Source organism: Mustelus asterias, chromosome 13 (genome assembly GCF_964213995.1).
Source record: "Mustelus asterias chromosome 13, sMusAst1.hap1.1, whole genome shotgun sequence".
Lineage (NCBI taxonomy): Eukaryota > Metazoa > Chordata > Chondrichthyes > Carcharhiniformes > Triakidae > Mustelus > Mustelus asterias.
In genome coordinates, this window is record NC_135813.1 from 16,307,950 (window position 1) to 16,329,650 (window position 21,701).

Here is a 21,701-nt window from a genome sequence, read left to right on the forward strand (position 1 = left end):
CCTGTAAATACTGTCACACCCTGAGAGCTCCCTGTAAATACTGTCACACCCTGAGAGCCCACTGTAGATACTGTCACACCCTGAGAGCTCCCTGTAAATACTGTCACACCCTGAGAGCCCACTGTAAATACTGTCACACCCTGAGAGCCCACTGTAAATACTGACACACCCTGAGAGCTCCCTGTAAATACTGTCACACCCTGAGAGCCCACTGTAAATACTGTCACACCCTGAGAGCCCACTGTAAATACTGTCACACCCTGAGAGCTCACTGTAAATACTGTCACACACTGAGAGCTCCCTGTAAATACTGTCACACCCTGAGAGCCCACTGTAAATACTGACACACCCTGAGAGCCCACTGTAAATACTGTCACACCCTGAGAGCTCCCTGTAAATACTGACACACCCTGAGAGCTCCCTGTAAATACTGTCACACCCTGAGAGCTCCCTGTAAATACTGTCACACACTGAGAGCTCCCTGTAAATACTGTCACACACTGAGAGCTCCCTGTAAATACTGTCACACCCTGAGAGCTCCCTGTAAATACTGTCACACCCTGAGAGCTCCCTGTAAATACTGACACACCCTGAGAGCCCACTGTAAATACTGTCACACCCTGAGAGCTCCCTGTAAATACTGACACACCCTGAGAGCCCACTGTAAATACTGTCACACCCTGAGAGCCCACTGTAAATACTGACACACTCTGAGAGCCCACTGTAAATACTGACACATCCTGAGAGCTCCCTGTAAATACTGTCACACACTGAGAGCTCCCTGTAAATACTGTCACACCCTGAGAGCTCCCTGTAAATACTGTCACACCCTGAGAGCTCCCTGTAAATACTGACACACCCTGAGAGCCCACTGTAATTACTGACACACCCTGAGAGCCCATTGTAAATACTGTCACACCCTGAGAGCTCACTGTAATTACTGACACACGCTGGGGAATCCCCTGTCAAATGCCCACATGCAGGAACTTGAAGCACTCGCTGACACCCCTGGGGACCCCATTGCAAACATTGACTCCCACTCCCTCCAAACGGCATCCCTTGGAAGTAATGACATTTCCGTGGAAACCCCTTTAAATTACTGGAACTCCCTGGACATTCTGCAAATACCAACATACTGCCAGGGACCAAGCTACTGAAAGGCGCTTTAATGACAGAGAACATAGAACTTAAAACACTACAGCGCAGTACAGGCCCTTCGGCCCTCGATGTTGCGCCGACCAGTGGAACCAATCTAAAGCCCCTCTGATCTACACTATTCCAATATCATCCATATGTTTATCCAATAACCATTTGAATGCTCTTAATGTTGACGAGTCCACTACTGCTGCAGGCGGGGCATTCCACGCCCTTACTACTCTCTGAGTAAAGAACCTACCTCTACCATCTGTCCTATATCTCTCACCCCTCAATTTAAAGCTATGTCCCCTCGTGCTCGCCATCACCATCAGAGAAGAAATTAAGATTGTTGTTTAAGAAAATATTTATTAATGTACAGAAATAATGTCGATGATACAAGTATCGAATGGAAAATTCTCCCGGCTGCACTGGCTGCAGGTTTTTTACACAGGGTGTGTTGGGTGCCTGGAACTCGCTGCCGGGGGAGGTAGCAGACACGATAGTGACGTTTAAGGGGCATCGGGACAAATACATGAATAGGATGAGAATAGAGGGATTTGGTCCCCGGAAGGGTAGGGGGTTTTAGTTGAGTCGGGGCAGCATGGTCGGTGCAGGCTTGGAGGGCCGAAGGGCCTGTTCCTGTGCTGTAATTTTCTTTATTCTTTGTTCTGGACTGTGTCCACAGCACAGAACTGGCAGAAATCTGGTGACGTTGTGGGAAGCATTGCCACACAATCTATTTTGGCTGAATCTCAATACTTTTGTGAGCAGATTAATCCCAAGTGGCGCAAGTCACGTCTCTGCGATCAGATTGATCGTTGCCCACCAGGCTGAAGTAACATCTACTTCCCGAGCTTCTTACAGGAACAAAGCCTCATTCGATTGATCAGTAAGTGTGTGTATTCAATAACAGTGCTCACTCCTCTGGATCCATCTGGGTCAAAGGTAAACCTCCTGAGGGCCAGGTTTTCTGTTATTAATTCACAGTGCTTTGCAAACGCTGCATTATCGATACGCTGCCTGCACAAAATAATTTCCCTGGTGACGGGCACCATTATTACAAGCTGAATGGGACCTTTGCAAGTCTTGCTCTTCGATGGTGATCCTCTGGAGCAGGTTCCCACTGGATCTATTGTTGCTGCTCTCATCCTTATCTGCTGCTGTAATCTTCAGTTCGGTGTGGTGTACAACTGATTCTCTTTTCTTCCCAGTACGAGTTCAAAGCCAAGAACATTAAGAAGAAAAAGGTGAGCATCGTGGTGTCTGTGGACGGAGTGAAGGTTGTTCTGAGGAAAAAGCAAAAGGCAAGTTCATCACTTTGTGCTCTCCTGAGAGTTTTCACTGTTAATTGCCGTTGATAACCATGATCTGTTTCTTTGAGTTGGGGTTTTTGTCTTCACCCCAATGCGTTATTCTCAGGGCTGTCAGCTCTGGGTCCCGGTTCAATGTTATGACTCTCTATAGAATCATAGAAACCCTACAGTGCAGAAGGAGGCCATTCAGCCCATCGAGTCTGCACCGACAACAATCCCACCCAGACCCTATCCCTGAAACCCCACATATTTACCCTGCTAATCCCTCTAACATACACATCCTGGGACACTAAGGGGCAATTTAGCATGGCCAATCAACCTAACCTGTACATCTTTGGACTGTGGGAGGAAACCGGAGCTCCCGGAGGAAACCCATGCAGACACGGGGAGAATGTGTGACCCAAGGCCGGAATTGAACACAGGTCCCTGGAGCTGTGAGGCAGTAGTGCTAACCACTGTGCCACCGTGCCATCCAGTATCACCAGTATACCCATCAGGTCCATCCAGCTGTGACTATGCAAAAAAAGCCTGAGGAAAAAGGCAATGTAGGTCAGTCAGCAATAAATCTGATAGGTTTGTTGTTCCATCTATTGTTGCCCTCTGTACTGTTGCCTGGGAAGAACATTTTCAGGGAACATTCTGTATCCTTAGACCCATTTCCCATCACATTTGTTTGGGAAGTTGAATACACCATCCTGGTGCGGCACTCCCTCTGTCTGTCCCAATTCCAGCAGCCTGGAGCACCAGTTTCTGATCCATGCATCTATCTGTCTGCCTACCTATCTATCTGTCTATCCATCTATCTATCTATCTTCTGTCTGCCTGCCTGTCCATCGTTCCTTCATCATTACTCTAAATCCAGAAATACTCCACATGATAATATTGATGGAGCACCTTCACATCACAGACTGTTGCGGTCCAAGAAGCCGACCCATAATCACCTCTTCAAGAGCAGTTGGATACGGGCAATAGAAACTGGCTTTGCCAGCAATGCCCGCATCCCGAAAATGGGAAGTGCATGCCATCAGTATCAGTTGTTTCAATGATAGCACCAGTACATCACCACAAAAACCAAAGTTTATCATGCCTGAAGCACCTGCCTCTGTCTTCCAGTTGTTCAATACAACTTGGGGGAATCGATGCACTTTGCACTCTTGGGGAAATTGTACCGAAGCCAAAACACTTCCTTTTTTGTGCTAATATGATTCTTGAGTTACAACTCAGAGGGCTCCTATCGAAGTGGGAATCCAATCAGCAGCAGTACTTCATCCAGTGATAAACCACACAAACTATTCACTCCCAAATGTGTTTGGATGGACATTTCCCGTAATCCCATTATTGGCAAGGATGAGCTAGCAGATAAAAAAAGTCCATGCAGACAAGAATTCCTTGAATTACAAACTCTGGGACAGTATCACACTCCCTCAGGTTCGCAATCACAGGTGTCTCCCATAAACAGACACCATTGTACCCAAGATCAGGGGTTTTGCATTATCATTAGATAATGTGATAGCATGAACTGTGGTCTTTATGGTAAAGCTTCTTGCTAATTGAGTAGAGCACTGCAATCTGACTCATGGTCCTGCTTTGTAGTCAGACTGATTGGTATTGCAGTGTGCCAAGGCTAATTGTAAAGGAACAAATGTTTTTCGAACATAAGATTTGCACAAGTGGAATATATGCATGATGAATCCCAAGATGGGCAGGTTAGATGGATTGGCCATGCTCAATTGCCCCTTGGTGTCCCAAGATGTGTAGGTTAGATGAATGGTAAATGTATGGGGTTACAGGGATAGGGCGGAGGAGAGGGCCTGGGCAAGATCTTCTGTCAGAGAGTCAGTGCAGACTCGATGGGCCAAATGGCCTCTTCTGAACTGTCGGGATTGTATGAAATACCACCTATTCTATAATACTTGTCAAAATATTCCAAATAAACAGTGCGATCACAATTAAGCTAATTTGCCAAATATGTTCAGAAATTTTCTGTTGAGAAAACTCTTTCCTGGCACGTCTGTCTTTCACCCTTGATTTCCATAGACTGTATGTGCTTGTCCCAGCTGGACAGGAAGCGAAAGACTTGACCTCTGACCTCCCTTCAGTGACCCCCTCAGGTTAAAAATCGAACCCTTTCTAGTTGTAGGATCCTGGCAGTTAATCTGTGCTCAGCTCACATGAATGAAGCTGTTCCAACACCGGTGTGGATTTTTACTGGATAAACTGATGTGGTATGCAGGATAGAGGTTTCCTTTGAAGCGGACCTACATTCACAGAAGCTGTACATTATCCACGTGAGCTCAGTTTAATCTGCTATAAATTCATCCAAAATCCTTCTCGTGCTTAGAGATCTCAACACCAACATTGGAAATCGCAGCTTGTGTGAAGTGCATTTTGTTATTTGTACATGCGACCTGGGCATTTATTGCCCATCCCGAATCATTCGTGCTTTACCCAGGAAGCCACCCTACATTCATTTAAAAATCTTCCACTCAAAGGAGCAGCAGCAATGCAAGAACTTACTGTTTAAATGTATGGTCCTGATCTAAAAAGGTACATTGTGGGGTCAGGTGGCTTGAGCCAGTGAGTCAGGTCAGAGTTTCTTCACCCCATAAAGGATTGTGGCTTGTGTATGGAATAAAAGTCATCTTTTAATCAAGAGATGTTATCTTGTTCTAGAGAAAGGAATGGACTTGGGATGCGAATAAGATGCTGGTGATGCATGACCCAATTTACAGGTATAGTCATTGTGTGTGCTCTGCCCAAAGCCAGGTCCTTGGCTCAGAGGAGTCTTTCTATATCTCTCTCGATCTTGTGCCAGTCTTTTCATTTTCCAATAACTTCAATTTTCAAGCCATCCAGCATTGGCATTCTCTTCCTTTTCTTCCTATTTTCCCTTGAAAGCTTCCCTTCATAACGTCTCTTTTACGAGCCTGTTTCCTTGAGGTAGGGCACATCTTAGAGAAAACGGCTACAGTGCTGATTCTAAATTATGAGGTGGACATCTATCTATCCTAATAATGCTCCTGTGAAATGCCTTGGGATAGTACATTGAAGGTGAATTATTAATATACATTCTTTGTTGGTAAAATGATGAGTCGAGTTATTGAGGTGCCAGAGACCAACAGTAATTTACAGCACTTTAAACTTCATAGAGAATAGGAATTGAGAGTCACTGTGAGCACATTACACTGCACTGGATCCCATTCACTGTGAACACATTACACTGCACTGGATCCCAGTCACTGTGAACACATTACACTGCACTGGATCCCAGTCACTGTGAACACATTACACTGCACTGGATCCCAGTCACCGTGAACACATTACACTGCACTGGATCTCAGTCACTGTGAACACATTACACTGCACTGGATCTCAGTCACTGTGAACACATTACACTGCACTGGATCCCAGTCACTGTGAACACATTACACTGCACTGGATCACAGTAACTGTGAGCACATTACACTGCACTGGACCCCAGTCACTGTGAGCACATTACACTGCACTGGATCCCAGTCACTGTGAACACATTACACTGCACTGGATCCCAGTCACCGTGAACACATTACACTGCACTGGATCTCAGTCACTGTGAACACATTACACTGCACTGGATCCCAGTCACTGTGAACACATTACACTGCACTGGATCCCAGTCACCGTGAACACATTACACTGCACTGGATCTCAGTCACTGTGAACACATTACACTGCACTGGATCTCAGTCACTGTGAACACATTACACTGCACTGGATCCCAGTCACTGTGAACACATTACACTGCACTGGATCACAGTAACTGTGAGCACATTACACTGCACTGGACCCCAGTCACTGTGAGCACATTACACTGCACTGGACACCAATCACTGTGAGCACATTACACGCACTGGATCCCAGTCACTGTGAAAACATTACACTGCACTGGATCCCAATCACTGTGAGCACATTACACTGCACTGGATCCCAGTCACTGTGAACACATTACACTGCACTGGATCCCAGTCACTGTGAGCACATTAGACTGCACTGGATCTCAGTCTGTGCATTGCACTGTACTGGACCCCAGTCACTGTGAGCACAGCACACTGCACTGGATCTCAGTTACTGTGAGCACATTACACTGTACTGGACCCCAAGTCACTGTGAGCACAGTACACTGCACTGGATCCCAGACACTGTGAGCACATTACACTGCACTGGACCTCAGTCACTGTGAACACATTACACTGCACTAGATCCCAATCACTGTGAGCACATTACACTGCACTGGAACCCAGTCACTGTGAACACATTACACTGCACTGGATCCCAATCACTATGAGCACATTACACTGCACTGGATCCCAGTCACTGTGAACACATTACACTGCACTGGATCCCAGTCACTGTGAACACATTACACTGCACTGGATCCCAGTCACTGTGAACACATTACACTGCACTGGATCCCAGTCACTGTGAACACATTACAGTGCACTGGATCCCAATCACCATGAACACATTACAGTGCACTGGATCCCAATCACCATGAACACATTACACTGCACTGGATCCCAATCACTGTGAACACATTACACTGCACTGGATCTCAGTCACTGTGAGCACATTACACTGCACTGGATCCCAGTCACTGTGAACACATTACACAGCACTGGATCCTGGTCACTGTGAGCACATTACACTGCACTGGATCCTGGTCACTGCGAGCACATTACACTCCTTTGGATCCCAGTCACTGTGAGCACATTACACCGCACTGGATCCCAGTCACTGTGAGCACATTACACTGCACTGGATCCCAGTCACTGTGAGCACATTAGACTGCACTGGATCTCAGTCTGCATTGCACTGTACTGGACCCCAGTCACTGTGAACACAGTACACTGCACTGGATCTCAGTCACTGTGAGCACATTACACTGCACTGGATCCCTATCACAGTATGCACATTACACTGTACTGGACCCCAAGTCACTGTGAACACATTACACTGCACTTGATCCCAGTCACTGTGAACACATTACACTGCACTGGATCCCAGTCACTGTGAGCACATTACACTGCACTGGTTCCCAGTCACTGTGAGCACATTAGACTGCACTGGATCTCAGTCTGCATTGCACTGTACTGGACCCCAGTCACTGTGAACACAGTACACTGCACTGGATCTCAGTCACTGTGAGCACATTACACTGCACTGGATCCCTATCACAGTATGCACATTACACTGTACTGGACCCCAAGTCACTGTGAGCACAGTACACTGCACTGGATCCCAGTCACTGTGAGCACATTACACTGCACTGGACCTCAGTCACTGTGAACACATTACACTGCACTAGATCCCAATCACTGTGAGCACATTACACTGCACTGGATCCCAGTCACTGTGAGCGCATTACAGTGCACTGGAACCCAGTCACTGTGAACACGTTGCACTGCACTGGATCCCAATCACTGTGAGCACATTACACTGCATTGGATCTCAGTCACTGTGAACACATTACACTGCACTGGATCCCGGTCACTGTGAACACATTACAGTGCACTGGAACCCAGTCACTGTGAACACGTTGCACTGCACTGGATCCCAATCACCATGAACACATTACACTCCACTGGATCCCAATCACTGTGAACACATTACACTGCACTGGACCCCAGTCACTGTGAGCACATTACACAGCACTGGATCCTGGTCACTGCGAGCACATTACACTCCTTTGGATCCCAGTCACTGTGAGCACATTACACCGCACTGGATCACAGTCACTGTGAGCACATTACACTGCACTGGATCACAGTCACTGTGAGCACATTACACTGCACTGGATCCCAGTCACTGTGAGCACATTACACTGCACTGGATCCCAGTCACTGTGAGCACATTACACTCCTTTGGATCCCAGTCACTGTGAGCACATTACACTGCACTGGATCCCAGTCACTGTGAGCACATTACACTGCTTTGGATCCCAGTCACTGTGAGCACATTACACTGCACTGGATCCCAGTCACTGTGAGCACGTTACACTGCACTGGATCCCAGTCACTGTGAGCACATTACACTGCACTGGATCCCAGTCACTGTGAGCACATTACACTCCTTTGGATCACAGTCACTGTGAGCACATTACACTGCACTGGATCCCAGTCACTGTGAGCACATTACACTGCACTGGATCCCAGTCACTGTGAGCACATTACACTTAACTGGATCCCAGTCACTGTGAGCACATTACACTGCTTTGGATCACAGTCACTGTGAGCATGTTGCAGTGCATTTCTTTATATGTCTTTTTAAACTTTGCATCCAAAGTTAATTCAAGTGATGGATCATTTAAAAATTACTGATAGTTAAACAATTTTCTCACCGGCTATGTTGTGAACTTACAAAACTAATCAATAAGTTATAAAGTGAGGAATCTAGGTGGGAGCAAGTGCTTCTAAACAATGAGAGATTAAGAAACCCAAAAGAGTCCTGATTGAGCAGATGGGAGAAGATAGCAGAGTTTATTTGATGGACTATGATGTGTATTTGATGTGATAATGGCCACACTGCTGATGTTTTCCATGTCTTAGAATCATAGAGGTTTACGGCATGGAAACAGGCCCTTCGGCCCAACTTGTCCATGCCGCCCTTTTTTTTTAAACGACTAAGCTAGTCCCAATTGCCCGCATTTGGCCCAAATCCCTCAATATCATCTGATTCATAATGTCTTTTAAAAGACAAAATTGTACCCACCTCTACTACTACCTCTGGCAACTTGTTCCAGACACTCACCACCCTCTCTGTGAAAAAATGCCCCTCTGGACACTTTTGTATCTCTCCCCTTGCACCTTAAGCCTATGCCCTCTAGTTTTAGACTCCCCTACCTTTGGGAAAATATATTGACTATCTAGCTGATCTATGCCCCTTATTATTTTATAAGATCACCCGTCAGCCTCCTACACTGCTGAGAAGAAAGTCCCAGTCTATCCAGCCTCTCCTTATAACTCAAACCATCAAGTCCCAGTAGCATCCTAATAAATCTTTTCTGCACTCTTTCTAGTTTGATAATATAGTTTCTATAATAGGGTGACCAGAACTGTACACAGTATTCCAGGTGTGGCCTTGCCAATGTCTTGTACAACTTCAACAAGATGTCCCAACTCCTGTATTCAATGTTCTGACCAATGAAACCAGGCATGCCAAATGCCTTCTTCACCACCCTGTCCACCTGTGACTCCACTTTCAATGAGCTATGAATATGTACCCCTAGACCTTTTTGTTCCATAACTCTCCTCAACGCCCTACCATTAACTGAGTAACTGGTTCGTTCTACCAAAATGCATCAGTTCGCATTTATTTAAATCAAACTCCATCTGCCATTCATCAGCCCACTGGCCCAATTGATCAAGATCCCGTTGCAATCGAAGATAACACTCTTCACTGTCCACTATGCCACCAATTTTGGTGTCATCTGCAAACTTACTAATCATGCCTCCTACATTCTCATCCAAATCATTAATATAAATGACAAATAACAGTGGACCCAACACCGATCCCTGAGGCACACCGCTGGTCACAGGCCTCCAGTTTGAAAAACAACCCTCTACAACCACCCTCTGTCTTCTGTCATCAAGCCAATTTTGTATCCATTTGGCTACCACACCCTGGATCCCGTGAGATTTGATCAACAACCTACCATGCGGTACCTTGTCAAAGGCCTTGCCAAAGTCCATGTAGACAACATCAACTGCACTGCCCTCATCTACCTTCTTGGTTACCCCTTGTTGAATATTTGGACCCTCATGTGATGGAGCTGAGATTATGTGAATTTTAAAATTAAAATCATCCATCGTTTGAGACTAAATTGCCTTCAATGCTAATAATAATAGACCAAGGCCTTGGCATTAGAAATAGTGAGAGTTCAGCCTTTTCTGAGGAATGGCTGTTACAGTGGGAATATTAAACATCATTAATTGGGCAATAGCCACTTATTGGAGCCTTAAGTCAGGAATTCCCTGTGAACAAAGTACAGTATTCATCTTGTTTGGTGAATTCTGGACCTCCTGGATTCTTGCTGTTGGCAGGTGTGTATATTCAAGGCATGTTGGTCCTACACTCACTCATTTAGTTGGCTCCCTCTCCTTTTTTGTCCCCATTGCTGCCTAATGCGGAATATTAATGGTAGTCTGGAGTTGGAGGTGATTAAATTGTGTATAAGAATGCTTGGGCTATCAGGAGCTGTGGTCTCGCAGTGGTCAGCACTGCTGCCTCCCAGTGCCAGGGACCCAGTTTCAGTTCCGGCCTTGGGTCACTGTCTGTGTGGAGTCTGCACGTTGTCCCCGTGGGTTTCCTCTGGGTGCTCCAGTGTCCTCCCACAATCCCAAGATGTGTAGGTTAGATGGATTGGCCATGGTAAATGTATGGGGCTATGGGGATAGAGTGGAGGGGTGAGAGCATGGGTAGGATACTCTGTTGGAGAGTTGGTGCAGACTCGTTGGGCCGAATGACCTCCTTCTGCACTGTAGGGATTGTATGATTCTATGAATATAGGAACAGGAATAGGCCATTTAGCCCTTCAGGCTTGCTCTGCCATTTGATAATATCAAGGGTGACTGAGATCATAGAGTCCTACAGTGCAGAAGGAGGCCATTCAGCCCATCGAGTCTGCAACCACAATTTCACCCAGGCCCTATCACCATAACCCCATGCATTTATTCTAGTAAGTTAGTCCTCCTGATACCAAGGGGGAATTAGGCATGGCCAATCCACCTAACCCGCACATCTTTGGATTGTGGGAGGAAACCGGAGCACCCGGAGGAAACCCACGCAGACACGAGGAGAATGTGCAAACTTCACACAGACAGCGACCCGAGGCTGGAATCGAACCCGGGTCCCTGGCGCTGTGAGGCAGCAGTGCTAACCACTGTGCCGCCCCTGATCTTAGCCTCAACTTCATTACCTCACTACATCATAACCCTTGACCCTCCCTATGGTTAAAGCATCTGTCCAATGTAGCCTTGAATATATCCACTGACTCTATCTCCAAAGAATTCCAAAGACTCACAACTATGTGAAATAAGAAATACCTCCTCATCTCCATTTTAAATGGATGACACTTTATTTTGAAAATATACCCCTAGTTCTTCATTCCCCCACAGGGGGAAACAGCCTCTCTGCATCTACCTGAGTAGATCTCAGTTTAAAAATCACATCGTTGAGTTGAGAAATCACTTTTACTACCTAGTCAAATTTAATATCTGTGGGGAATTCCAACTCCACCGTTGCCAGAAGCCCGATGGCAGAGCTTCCAATTTGTTAGGAAAGATTTCAGTTGCTGTGAGCAATATCATACTCTCAACTGAAAGCAAAATGGGAAAAAATATCAAGGAGCATTTGAATGTGATTCCAAAAAACATAAACATTAAAGTTTTTAAAGCCTTCAGAGTTTGCCTCCAAGCATTCCCTTACTTGTTTTAATTAAGTTATTTGATATTTTGTTTTTCCTTATACTTCCTCCTCGGGGTTATAAAACAAAACCATGTTCTCACTAAACATAGCTTAAAGCAGCGGAGGCGTTTATGCAATTTGCAAGTCGACAAGTTGGGACAAAGTGGTCAGGATTAGGAATGGAACCAGTGTAGGTTAATCTCCAGATCCTGTGGGTGAGGAATAAGACCCTAAGACATAGGAGCAGAATTAGGCCACTCGGCCCATCGAGTCTGCTCCGCCATTCAATCATGTCTGATACTTTTCTCATCCCCATTCTCCTGCCTTTTCCCCATAACCCCTGATCCCCTTATTAATCAAGAACCTATCTATCTCTGTCTTAAAGACACTCAATGACCCGGCCTCCACAGCCTTCTGCAGCAAAGAGTTCCACAGATTCACTACTCTCTGGGGTGATACATTAGTTTATTTATTATTGTCACAAGTAGGCTTACATTTAACACTGCAATTAAGTTACTGTGAAAATCCCCTAGTCGCCACACTCCGGCGCCTGTTCGGGTACACTGAGGGAGAATTTAGCACGGCCAGTGCACCTAACCAGCACGTCTTTCGGACTGTGGAAGGAAACCGGAACATCCGGAGGAAACCCACGCAGACACGGGGTAAATGGGCAGACTCCACACAGACAGTGACCCAGGCCGGGAATTGAACCCAGGTTCCTGGCGCTGTGATGCGGCAGTGCTAACCACTGTGCCACCGTGCCGTCCACACTTCTCAAAGTGTGAATATAATCAAAGTTGCCTCAGAACGCAAGGCCTGCAAGTGTTTTTTTTATGCGAGTGCGGGGAGGGAAATAAAAACCTGTAGAAAGCCTTTCTTGAACTCTAAAGTTGGCACATGTGGTGCTTTTGAATTTTAAACTGCTGGAAGCAATGAATTGGGAACCAGCAATGTAGTGATTGCAGCGGGGAGCCAGGTTACATTGCACTGGTGTTAAGAAACAAGTAAAATTAATTGTCCTTTTCAGTAATGCGTTGCACTGTTATTTGGCATCAATCTGATGTGCTGTTGTTACTATTTATCAGCAACTTTCTTTTTCTTACTTGGTTTCTAGAATATTCTATGTATCGCATGATTCCCAGGATTTAAAGATATTCAGCTATATTGCCAGGGATGGCATCAGTAATACCTTCCGATGCAATGTGTTTAAATCCAAAAAAAAGGTTTGAACCCTTTTCTTATATTTGGTGTGCATGTGTTTTATATTCAGTGTCGAACACAGGTCCGTTTTCATGAACAGGAGTTGTCAGAAGCAAAAAAACCTTTCTCCAAAAACACGAACTTGTTGCTGAAGTAAGATTCCAATATTGAAGGCTGATAAAAGCTGAAATGGCTGGGGCTCTTTTCTCTAGGAAAGAGAATCATCGAATCCTACAGTGCAGTAGGAGGCCATTCGGCCCATCGGGTCTGCACCGACCACAATCCCACCCCGGCCCCATCCCCACAACCCCATGCATCCATCCTAGCTAGTCCCCCTGACACTAAGGGGCAATTTAGCATGGCCAATCCACCTAACCTGCACATCTTTGAACTAAAGGTGGGGACGAGGGGTGGGGGAACCTAATAGTGGTCTTTGTAATTACAAAAGCGTTAGGTAGGGTAGATGTGGAGAAGGTGTTGCCATCTTGGAAATTGGTGGCATAGATATAAGTTAGTTACTAATAAATCCAGTTCGGAATTCAGGAGAAATTTATTTTACTGAGAGAGTGGTTAAAATGTGGAACTTGCAACCGCATTGTGTAACTTACCCTAAATTTAAGGCTACAAGTCCCAAAATACAATAATCTAATCAATCTCACAATTGCAGCGATTGAGAAAGGAATAGAAGGATGTGCCGATAGGGTGAGAAAGATCATTACAGGAAGGATGTGGAAAAGATTGAAAGGGTGCAGAGGAGATTTACAAGGATGTTGCCTGGATTGGGTGGAATGCCTTATGAGGATAGGCTGAGGGAGCTCGGTCTTTTCTCCTTGGAGAGACGTAGGATGAGAGGAGACCTAATAGAGGTATATAAGATGTTGAGAGGCATAGATCGGGTGGACTCTCAGAGGCTTTTTCCCAGGGTAGAAATGGTTACTATGAGAGGACACAGGTTTAAGGTGCTGGGGGGTAGGTACAGGGGAAATGTTAGGGGGAAGTCTTTCACACAGAGGGTGGTGGGCGAGTGGTGGTGGAGGCAAACTCAATAGGGTCTTTTAAGAGACTCCTGGATGAGTACATGGGACTTAATAGGATGGAGGGTTATAGGTAGGCCTAGAAGGTAGGGATATGTTTGGCACAACTTGTGGGGCCGAAGGGCCTGTTTTGTGCTGTAGTTTTCTATGTTTCTATGAGACGAAACAATGTGAGAGGAGACTCTGGAGCATAAACACCAGGGTAAAGGTCCAGCCTCAATGGCCGAGCGGTTAAGGCATTGGACTTGAAATCCAATGGGGTTTCCCCGTGCAGGTTCGAGCCGTGCTAGCAGCAAGTTCACTAAATAATTAAATGTTAGGGTAGCCCTGCTGGGCCAAGCAACCTATTTATATTCTGTAAATCGGATGTACGTTCCTCAGTATTCACCCTGGTTTGCCTTTCTCAATGTGTGGACTCCAGCAGAGAGTGTCAGGCTGTCGAACCACAGGAAGTTCTGAATTGCAGCAGTTGTGTTTCCCACATTGCTGCTTTTTTTTTTAAAGAGTTGAATAAACAAGTCCATCTGTTCCTACACAACAGTGTACCTCAGCCCCTTCCACTGCTAGGCTGAGACTCCTCTCATCCAGGACCTTTGCAGCAAGCAAATGAGGCTCACTTCATTAACTGGACTAGCTTTGAAGCTGGGTATCGCTGCACCCTGCTCTGTTACAACGAAATGCATTTCATAATTAGAAGCATAAAAAGTGGAATCAAATATATTTGCCATGTTACTGTTTGGATCACATAATATTTGTCAATGTCCCATTGGTGAGATCAAATGTAATGTGCTACTCCGATCTTGTAGTTTTTAAAATGTAAATGATGGGATTCTAGCAAAATGGTAAAACGCTGTTCTGTTTGGATGATCTGCAAGTGTATCTACAGTTCACCAATCTTTCTGCCTCAGAGCCAAGCGATGCGAATTGTCCGTACAGTGGGACAGGCCTTTGAGGTCTGTCACAAGTTGAGTTTACAACACGCTGAACAGAATGCTGATGGGCAGGCGGACGGTGCAAGCGACAAGGCGACAGAAGAGCCATTCGCTGGAGGTAAAGTCAGCCTTTCCAACGCAATCCTTCCCCTCTGGGAGATACCTTGATGTCCATCTGGCAGGTGTAGCTGCCCAGTGATGTTAGGTTCACTTAATGTGGTGGAACTAATGCTCCTTATTTGAATGTTTGATTTCAGCTGTGTGGAGCTGCTGTTCAGCATCGGTACTTTGGAAATGGAGTGTAGGTCAGTGTTCTGAGCGAAGCAGAAAGAAAATACACTCCCGAAAATTGGCAGCAGTAATTTCCAGATGGCGAACTCAACATTACTATAAAAATAGAACTGACAGTTGTTGATGAAATACAGAATAAACTTACTTGGAACAACATTGTGCACTGTCCTGGTCTCCATATTATAAAAAGAATACAGTGGCATTCGAGAAACTAGAAAAGAAAGATTTACAATGATGATCCTGTAACTGAGATGTTAAACCTATCAGGAAAGACTGAACATGCTGGAGATTTTTTAATCTATAAAAGGGAGAAACTAAGGGGAAACCTGTTGGAGCCCTTTAAGATAACAAAAAGGTTTTATAGGGTAGGCATAGAGAAGATGTTTCCACTTGTGATGTAACCCAAAACTAAAGGTAATCAGTATAAGATTGTCAATACTCAATTCAGTAAGGAATTTGGGAGGAATGTCTTTACCCAGTGAATGGCTAGAATGTGGAGCTTGCTATGTCGAGAAGTAATTGAGGTGAATACTGTGAACATATTTTTGAAAAATTCATTTATGGGATGTGGGTATTGCTGGATAGGTCAGCATTTACTGCTCATCCCTAGTTGCCCTTCAGAAGGTGGTGGTGAGCTGCCTTCTTACACCGCTGCAGTCTCTGAGATGTAGGTACACCCACAGTGCTGTGAGGGAGAGAGTTCCAGGATTTTGACCTACCGAAGGAAAAGGAACGGCGATATATTTCCAAGTTAGGATAGTGGTGTTCCCAGGTATCTGCTGCCCTTGACCTAGATGGTAGCGGTCGTGGAAGATGCTGCCAAAGGAGCCTTGGTGAGTTCCAACAGTGCATCTTGTAGATGGTACACACTGCGGCCACTGTTCATTGGCAGTGGAGGGAGTGAATGTTTGTGAAAAGGATAGCAATCAAACGTGCTTCTTTGTCTTGCCTGATGTTGAACTTCTTGAGTGTTGTTGGAACTGCACTCAACCAGGCAAGTGGAGAGTATTCCATTACACTCTTGACTTGTGCCTTGTAGATGGTGGAGAGGCTTTGGGGGAATCAGGAGATGAGTTACTCACCGCAGGATTCCTAGACTTTGACCTGCTTTGGTAGCCACAGTATTTATATGGCTGGTCCATTATATGGCTGGAGCAAAAATACCAGCATGGACCACTGGGTCTTCTATGCTTTAGACTCCATGTATCTCTGTATATATTCAACACTAATAATTGTTATGAGAAGTGTATCCGGTGCTCATTACTGGCCCCAGCTGCTTCAGCATTCTAATCTTCTCACTTTCTTTAACTAGGCCATCAGTTACCTGGAGCAGAGCAGAATGGGGTGATGGACAAGGATGTGGAATCCTACAGCACCAGGGAGTTACGGTGCAATGGAGTTGAACTGGAAATCATTAACTCGACACAAACTCGTAAAGAAAGAAATGATCAGGTACTTTGATTAAGCAGGCTGACTATCCTTAGGATATAATTATTTTCTTCTTTCAATTTGATTCACACTGGACTAAAGGTTATCTTCCATGCTCATACTAAAAGTTCAAACAAATGAAGCCAATGTGATGGTGTCAACTGTTTGGAGACTGTGTTACACTTCAAAGTCTCAAAGTAAGAAATAATACAATGGTTGGCACGGTGGCACAGTGGTTAGCACTGCTGCCTCACAGCGCCGGAGACCTAGGTTCGATTCCTGGCTTGAGTCACCGTCTGTGCAGAGTCTGCACACTCTCCCCGTGTCCACGTGGGTTTCCTCCGGGTGCTCCAGTTTCCTCCCACACTCCAAAGATGTACAAGATGGGTGGATTGACCATGCTAAATTGCCCCTTAGTGTCCAAAGATGTGTAGGTTCAGTGGATTAGCTGTGATAAATGGTTACAGGGATAGGGTGGGGGAGGTACCTGGGTGGTATGCTCCTTGGCAGCGTCAGTGCAGATTTGATGAGCCGATTGGTCTCTTCTCTGCACTGTAGGGATTCTATGAGAATTCAAGTACATATCCTATAGCAGGGTGTCGGAGAGATACCCTGCAGACTCTTTGGATCCCAAACCTTGTGCCAATTTCTGCCTTCACATTTAACCATTCGCCCAATTTCAACAGCTTTGGACATTCATCTTTGGCTTATTTATAATCCACCAGTCAGCTGAGATTGAGAATTTTAAGGAACAAATTGCTGTGCTATTCTTAGGGAAGGTGGTTGGGGGAAATGGGGGAACCAAAGCAATCATTTGCAACAGTGCAGGAACAATAACCGGTAAGCAAAAAATGTCCAGAATCACAGGCCGGAATTTTCTTGCTCTTCCCGCTGACGGCATTGTGCGGTCCAATGGTGATCCCCCCCTGCGGCACGTTCCCCGGTGGTAGATGGTGCAGGGCATGACAAACCCCATAGAAATCAGGGGACCGGAGGATCCTGCCACTGGCCAATGGCAGGCCACATCCACCTTGGAAAATACGCCATCGTGGGGGCCATAAAATCCCACCCACAATGTCTGTAGGCTCTTAATTGACTGTGCTCTGTGAAAACCAGGACTCTGCTATCTGGTCTGACTGGCAACTAACTCCTGAGTGAACCCACTCACTGCCTCCCTTGTTTAGTTATCAATTGGACTTTGTAGCTTCAAAGTGCCGCAAATCTACATTTTCAGGGCAGGGTTATTCTTTGGCCTACAAGCTAGTTCAGGCCTGCTTTTAGTTGTGAGATGAGCAGTGAGCGCAGAGTGCACACCAGATATCTGAGACCCTAAACGCACCCAAATCTGGGCAGTGAGGAGCTACAGGTGCCAGTCTGTAGATTTTAACCTGAGTTAAGTGTCACGCAAGCAGTGGCCCTCGGGTAAGTCCTGGGATTGGGAAGGAGTTGAGCATGGGCCAGCAGCAGCTTACAGTAATGTTGTGGAGCCAGTAGAAGAACTCCAATTGATGATTTCAAGAAGCAATTAGATATAGCTCGAGGGGCTAAAAGGATCAAGGGATATGGGGGGGAAGATGGGATCAGGATATTGAATTTGATGATCAGCCATGATCATGATGAATGGCGGAGCAGACTCGAAGGGCCGAATGGCCTCCTCCTGCTTCTATTTTGTATGTTTCTATGATCATGTGGCTTAGGCCACGGAAGAAGCCAAAAGACCTGAGCCATGCCTGTTCCGCTCAGCAAAGGCCAATTTCCTCGTGAGCTTCTGAAATTGGCTCCTGAACATCTATCCCAGGTACCAGGAATGTCCGATTATTCCCAAGCTAATCTGGCTTGGATGTATTTCATCTACCAAAAATGGCTGTGTGAAACTGGGTCTTTCTGCTCACAACAGCAAAGCAGCCAACAAGGTCCAAGATTTGAGGTTTTGGGATTAAGCAGCGGCCGGAAGGAGGAGAAGAAGGTGAATTAAAGGCAGTGAATTTAATTTCAAATTAGATACAGACAGAGAAATAGAGGGAAAGAAAGATTAGATTCAGAAAGAGGACAGAAAGTGACAGAAAGAAGGAGTAAGGAAACTAAGTTAGATTTTACATTTGACATTTTAAAAATCTCTTAACAATCGATTCCGTGCAAAATAAGATAAAACAATATAAATTGTTCCCTTTCTGGGCCAGAGTAGTTGATTGGCATTACAAATACTGTTACGGCCTGGCCCTATCTTTCCGTGGCAGGCTTAATGTGCAAATCCTACGAGTTTTTATAAATAGCATTATTTAATTATTAGTTCATGGAACTGATTTCTAATGAGAGGAATATTTTATCACAGGAAACACATTGGATAGGATCACGCACACAGGATCTCCCACACACACACTCACACTCACACTCACACACACTCACACTCACACACTCACACACACACACTCACACACACACACTCACACACACACACTCACACACACACACACACACACTCACACACTCACACACACACACTCACACACACACACTCACACACACACACACACACACACACACACACTCACACACTCACACTCACACACTCACACTCACACACTCACACACACACACTCACACACACACACTCACACACACACACTCACACACACTCACACACTCACACACACACACACACACTCACACACACACACTCACACACACACACTCACACACACACACTCACACACACACACTCACACACACTCACACACACACACTCACACACACACACTCACACTCACACTCACACACTCACACACACACACTCTTTATGGCAGATTAGATTCTAAGGTAAATTGATGCACCTTCATGTTCATTTGGTGAAAAGGTCTGTTAGATTTCTCAGGAAATAAATGGGTGCTGAGGGAGCTCAGAACCTGTCGATTACAGGCTTGCTCCATTTGCTTTCAGGCTGTTTGATTCGTTGTTGGAGAGATTGGAAGAGTGAACTCTACCAATAAATGAAACTTGCTGCAGCACCTCCATTCTGTACAGTATAGTGACTGGAACATGCCTTGTCCGTGTCACTGGCAAGGCAATGAGACTGACATTGGTTGTTCTTTTACTGGCTAACTCTTCAGTTTGTAAGGATTGTATCTCCAGTAGAGTAAATTTTTGACTTTCCTCGCCAACCAGGAAGCTCACCAACTTCATCCAAAGCACACATCAAAAGTCTTGGCATCTGCTACAATTTCCAAGATATGCTGTGAAATGGCAAAGTTCCTTACCAAGAGTGTGAACTTAGATCATTATTCTAATATGTTATAAGGCCTAACCTCTGGTGTTCTGGGAAGTGTTGTTCCCTGGTATGTCATGTTGCTCCACAGTTAATGTTACAGATGGATAGAATCATAGAATCCCTACAGTGCAGAAGAAAGCCATTCAGCCCATCGAGTCTGCCACGGATCACAATCCCACCCAGGCCTTAGTCTGGGTGGGATATTTACCCTGCTAATTCCCTGACACTAGGGTCAATTTAGCATGGCCAATCAATCTAATCTTTGGACTGTGGGAGGAAATTGGAGCACCTAGAGGAAACCCACGCAGGCATGGGGAGAATGTGTAAACTTCACCCAGACAGTGACCCCAAGGCCAGAATTGAACCCGAGTCCCTGGCGCTGTGAGGCAGCAGTGCTAACCACTGTGCCGCCCAGATAGTACATAGCTTCTTTCCTTGGTGTTTTTGTTTATTGATTATCAGCTGTCCCTTCCCCTGTTTCCAGGTCCCTCAGTCTGTTTATATAATGCTGCACAGAGGGGGAGGACCATCCATAAAGTTTCACCGAATTGAATCTTACCCTCAGTATCTGGTCAAACTGCAGTCCAGCCTTTGGAAATGGATGCACCTGACCTTTGCCCCCTCTCATGTGTGCACTGGATCAGTTCCCCCCTCACTAACGATACCTAACACAGTGTTAACATTAATGTATTTATAGGCTTTGGAAAGGATGGGAAGGTTTGAGATGGTTAGTTTTTTTAAAGGTATTTTTGAAAGGTAATGGTGTCAGTATCTGAGGAGAGGGAGCCATTTATAATTAACATCAGGGACAGGAAGTCAAGTTGGCTGGTCTTTTGTTTAATAGGTCATTGAATCACAGAATCCCTGCAGTGCGGAAGGAGGCCATTCAGCCCATCAAGCCTGCACCGACAACAAACCCACCCAGGCCCTATTTCCATAACCCCATGTGTTATCCTCTGCTAATAACCCCTGCTAATCACCCTGACACTAAGCTTGGCCAATCAACCTAACCCACACATCTTTGGAATGTGGGAAGAGACCAGAGCACCCGGAGGAAACCCACGCAGACATGGGGAGAACGTGCAGACTGCACACAGACAGTTACCCAAGGCTGGAATTGAACCCGGGTCCCTGGCAGCAGTGCTAACCACTGTGCCACCTTGCTCCTTTGACGCCATTCCCAATTAGATGAGCTCAGATACAATACGAGGGAAGCTGAAACTGGAGGACAGTTGGGTCTTGGGTCTGGGGGAGGATTGAGGGTGGGTTTGATGGGCAAGGGAAGGGTATGAGCTCCAGAGACAGCTGAATGAATAAGCATCGGGATTCTTATTAATGATATGGGGTGGCTTTTTCTGGTCCCGCCTGACTCAGGAATCATTGCAGGAGGGACAGAAAGTTTGACGGAACCAGCAAACGATCTGTTCCCTCTGGCTGGGATGGGATTGGAAAATCCCCTCATTGGAGTTTGGACATAGAAGACAGTAGGGCTGGAAATCACAAGTGAATTACTCTACTAAAGAATAGGCTTTTCTAAACAAGTTAGCCGTTTCATTGCTTTTAAAAACTCTTCTTCCATATGTGGGCATGGCTGGCATGGCCAGCATTTATTGCCCATCTCTAATTGCCCTGAGAAGTTGGTGGTAACTCTGTTTCTTGA

The 21,701-nt window shown here is 45.6% G+C and overlaps 1 protein-coding gene and 1 non-coding gene across 2 annotated transcripts in view; both read left to right on the forward strand.

The window, feature by feature from the left end:
* Positions 1-21,701, forward strand: part of LOC144502473 (carboxyl-terminal PDZ ligand of neuronal nitric oxide synthase protein) — a 156,237-nt gene that overhangs the window by 116,061 nt on the left and 18,475 nt on the right. The window contains exons 3-7 of the mRNA XM_078226427.1: positions 2,349-2,441; positions 5,124-5,182; positions 13,006-13,114; positions 15,034-15,175; positions 16,661-16,800. Of these exons, the coding sequence (XP_078082553.1) occupies positions 2,349-2,441; positions 5,124-5,182; positions 13,006-13,114; positions 15,034-15,175; positions 16,661-16,800 (543 nt within the window). The remainder of the gene's footprint in view (positions 1-2,348; positions 2,442-5,123; positions 5,183-13,005; positions 13,115-15,033; positions 15,176-16,660; positions 16,801-21,701) is intronic.
* trnas-uga (transfer RNA serine (anticodon UGA)) lies at positions 14,339-14,420 on the forward strand. Its single transcript has one exon. It is a non-coding gene; the product is annotated as a tRNA-Ser (tRNA).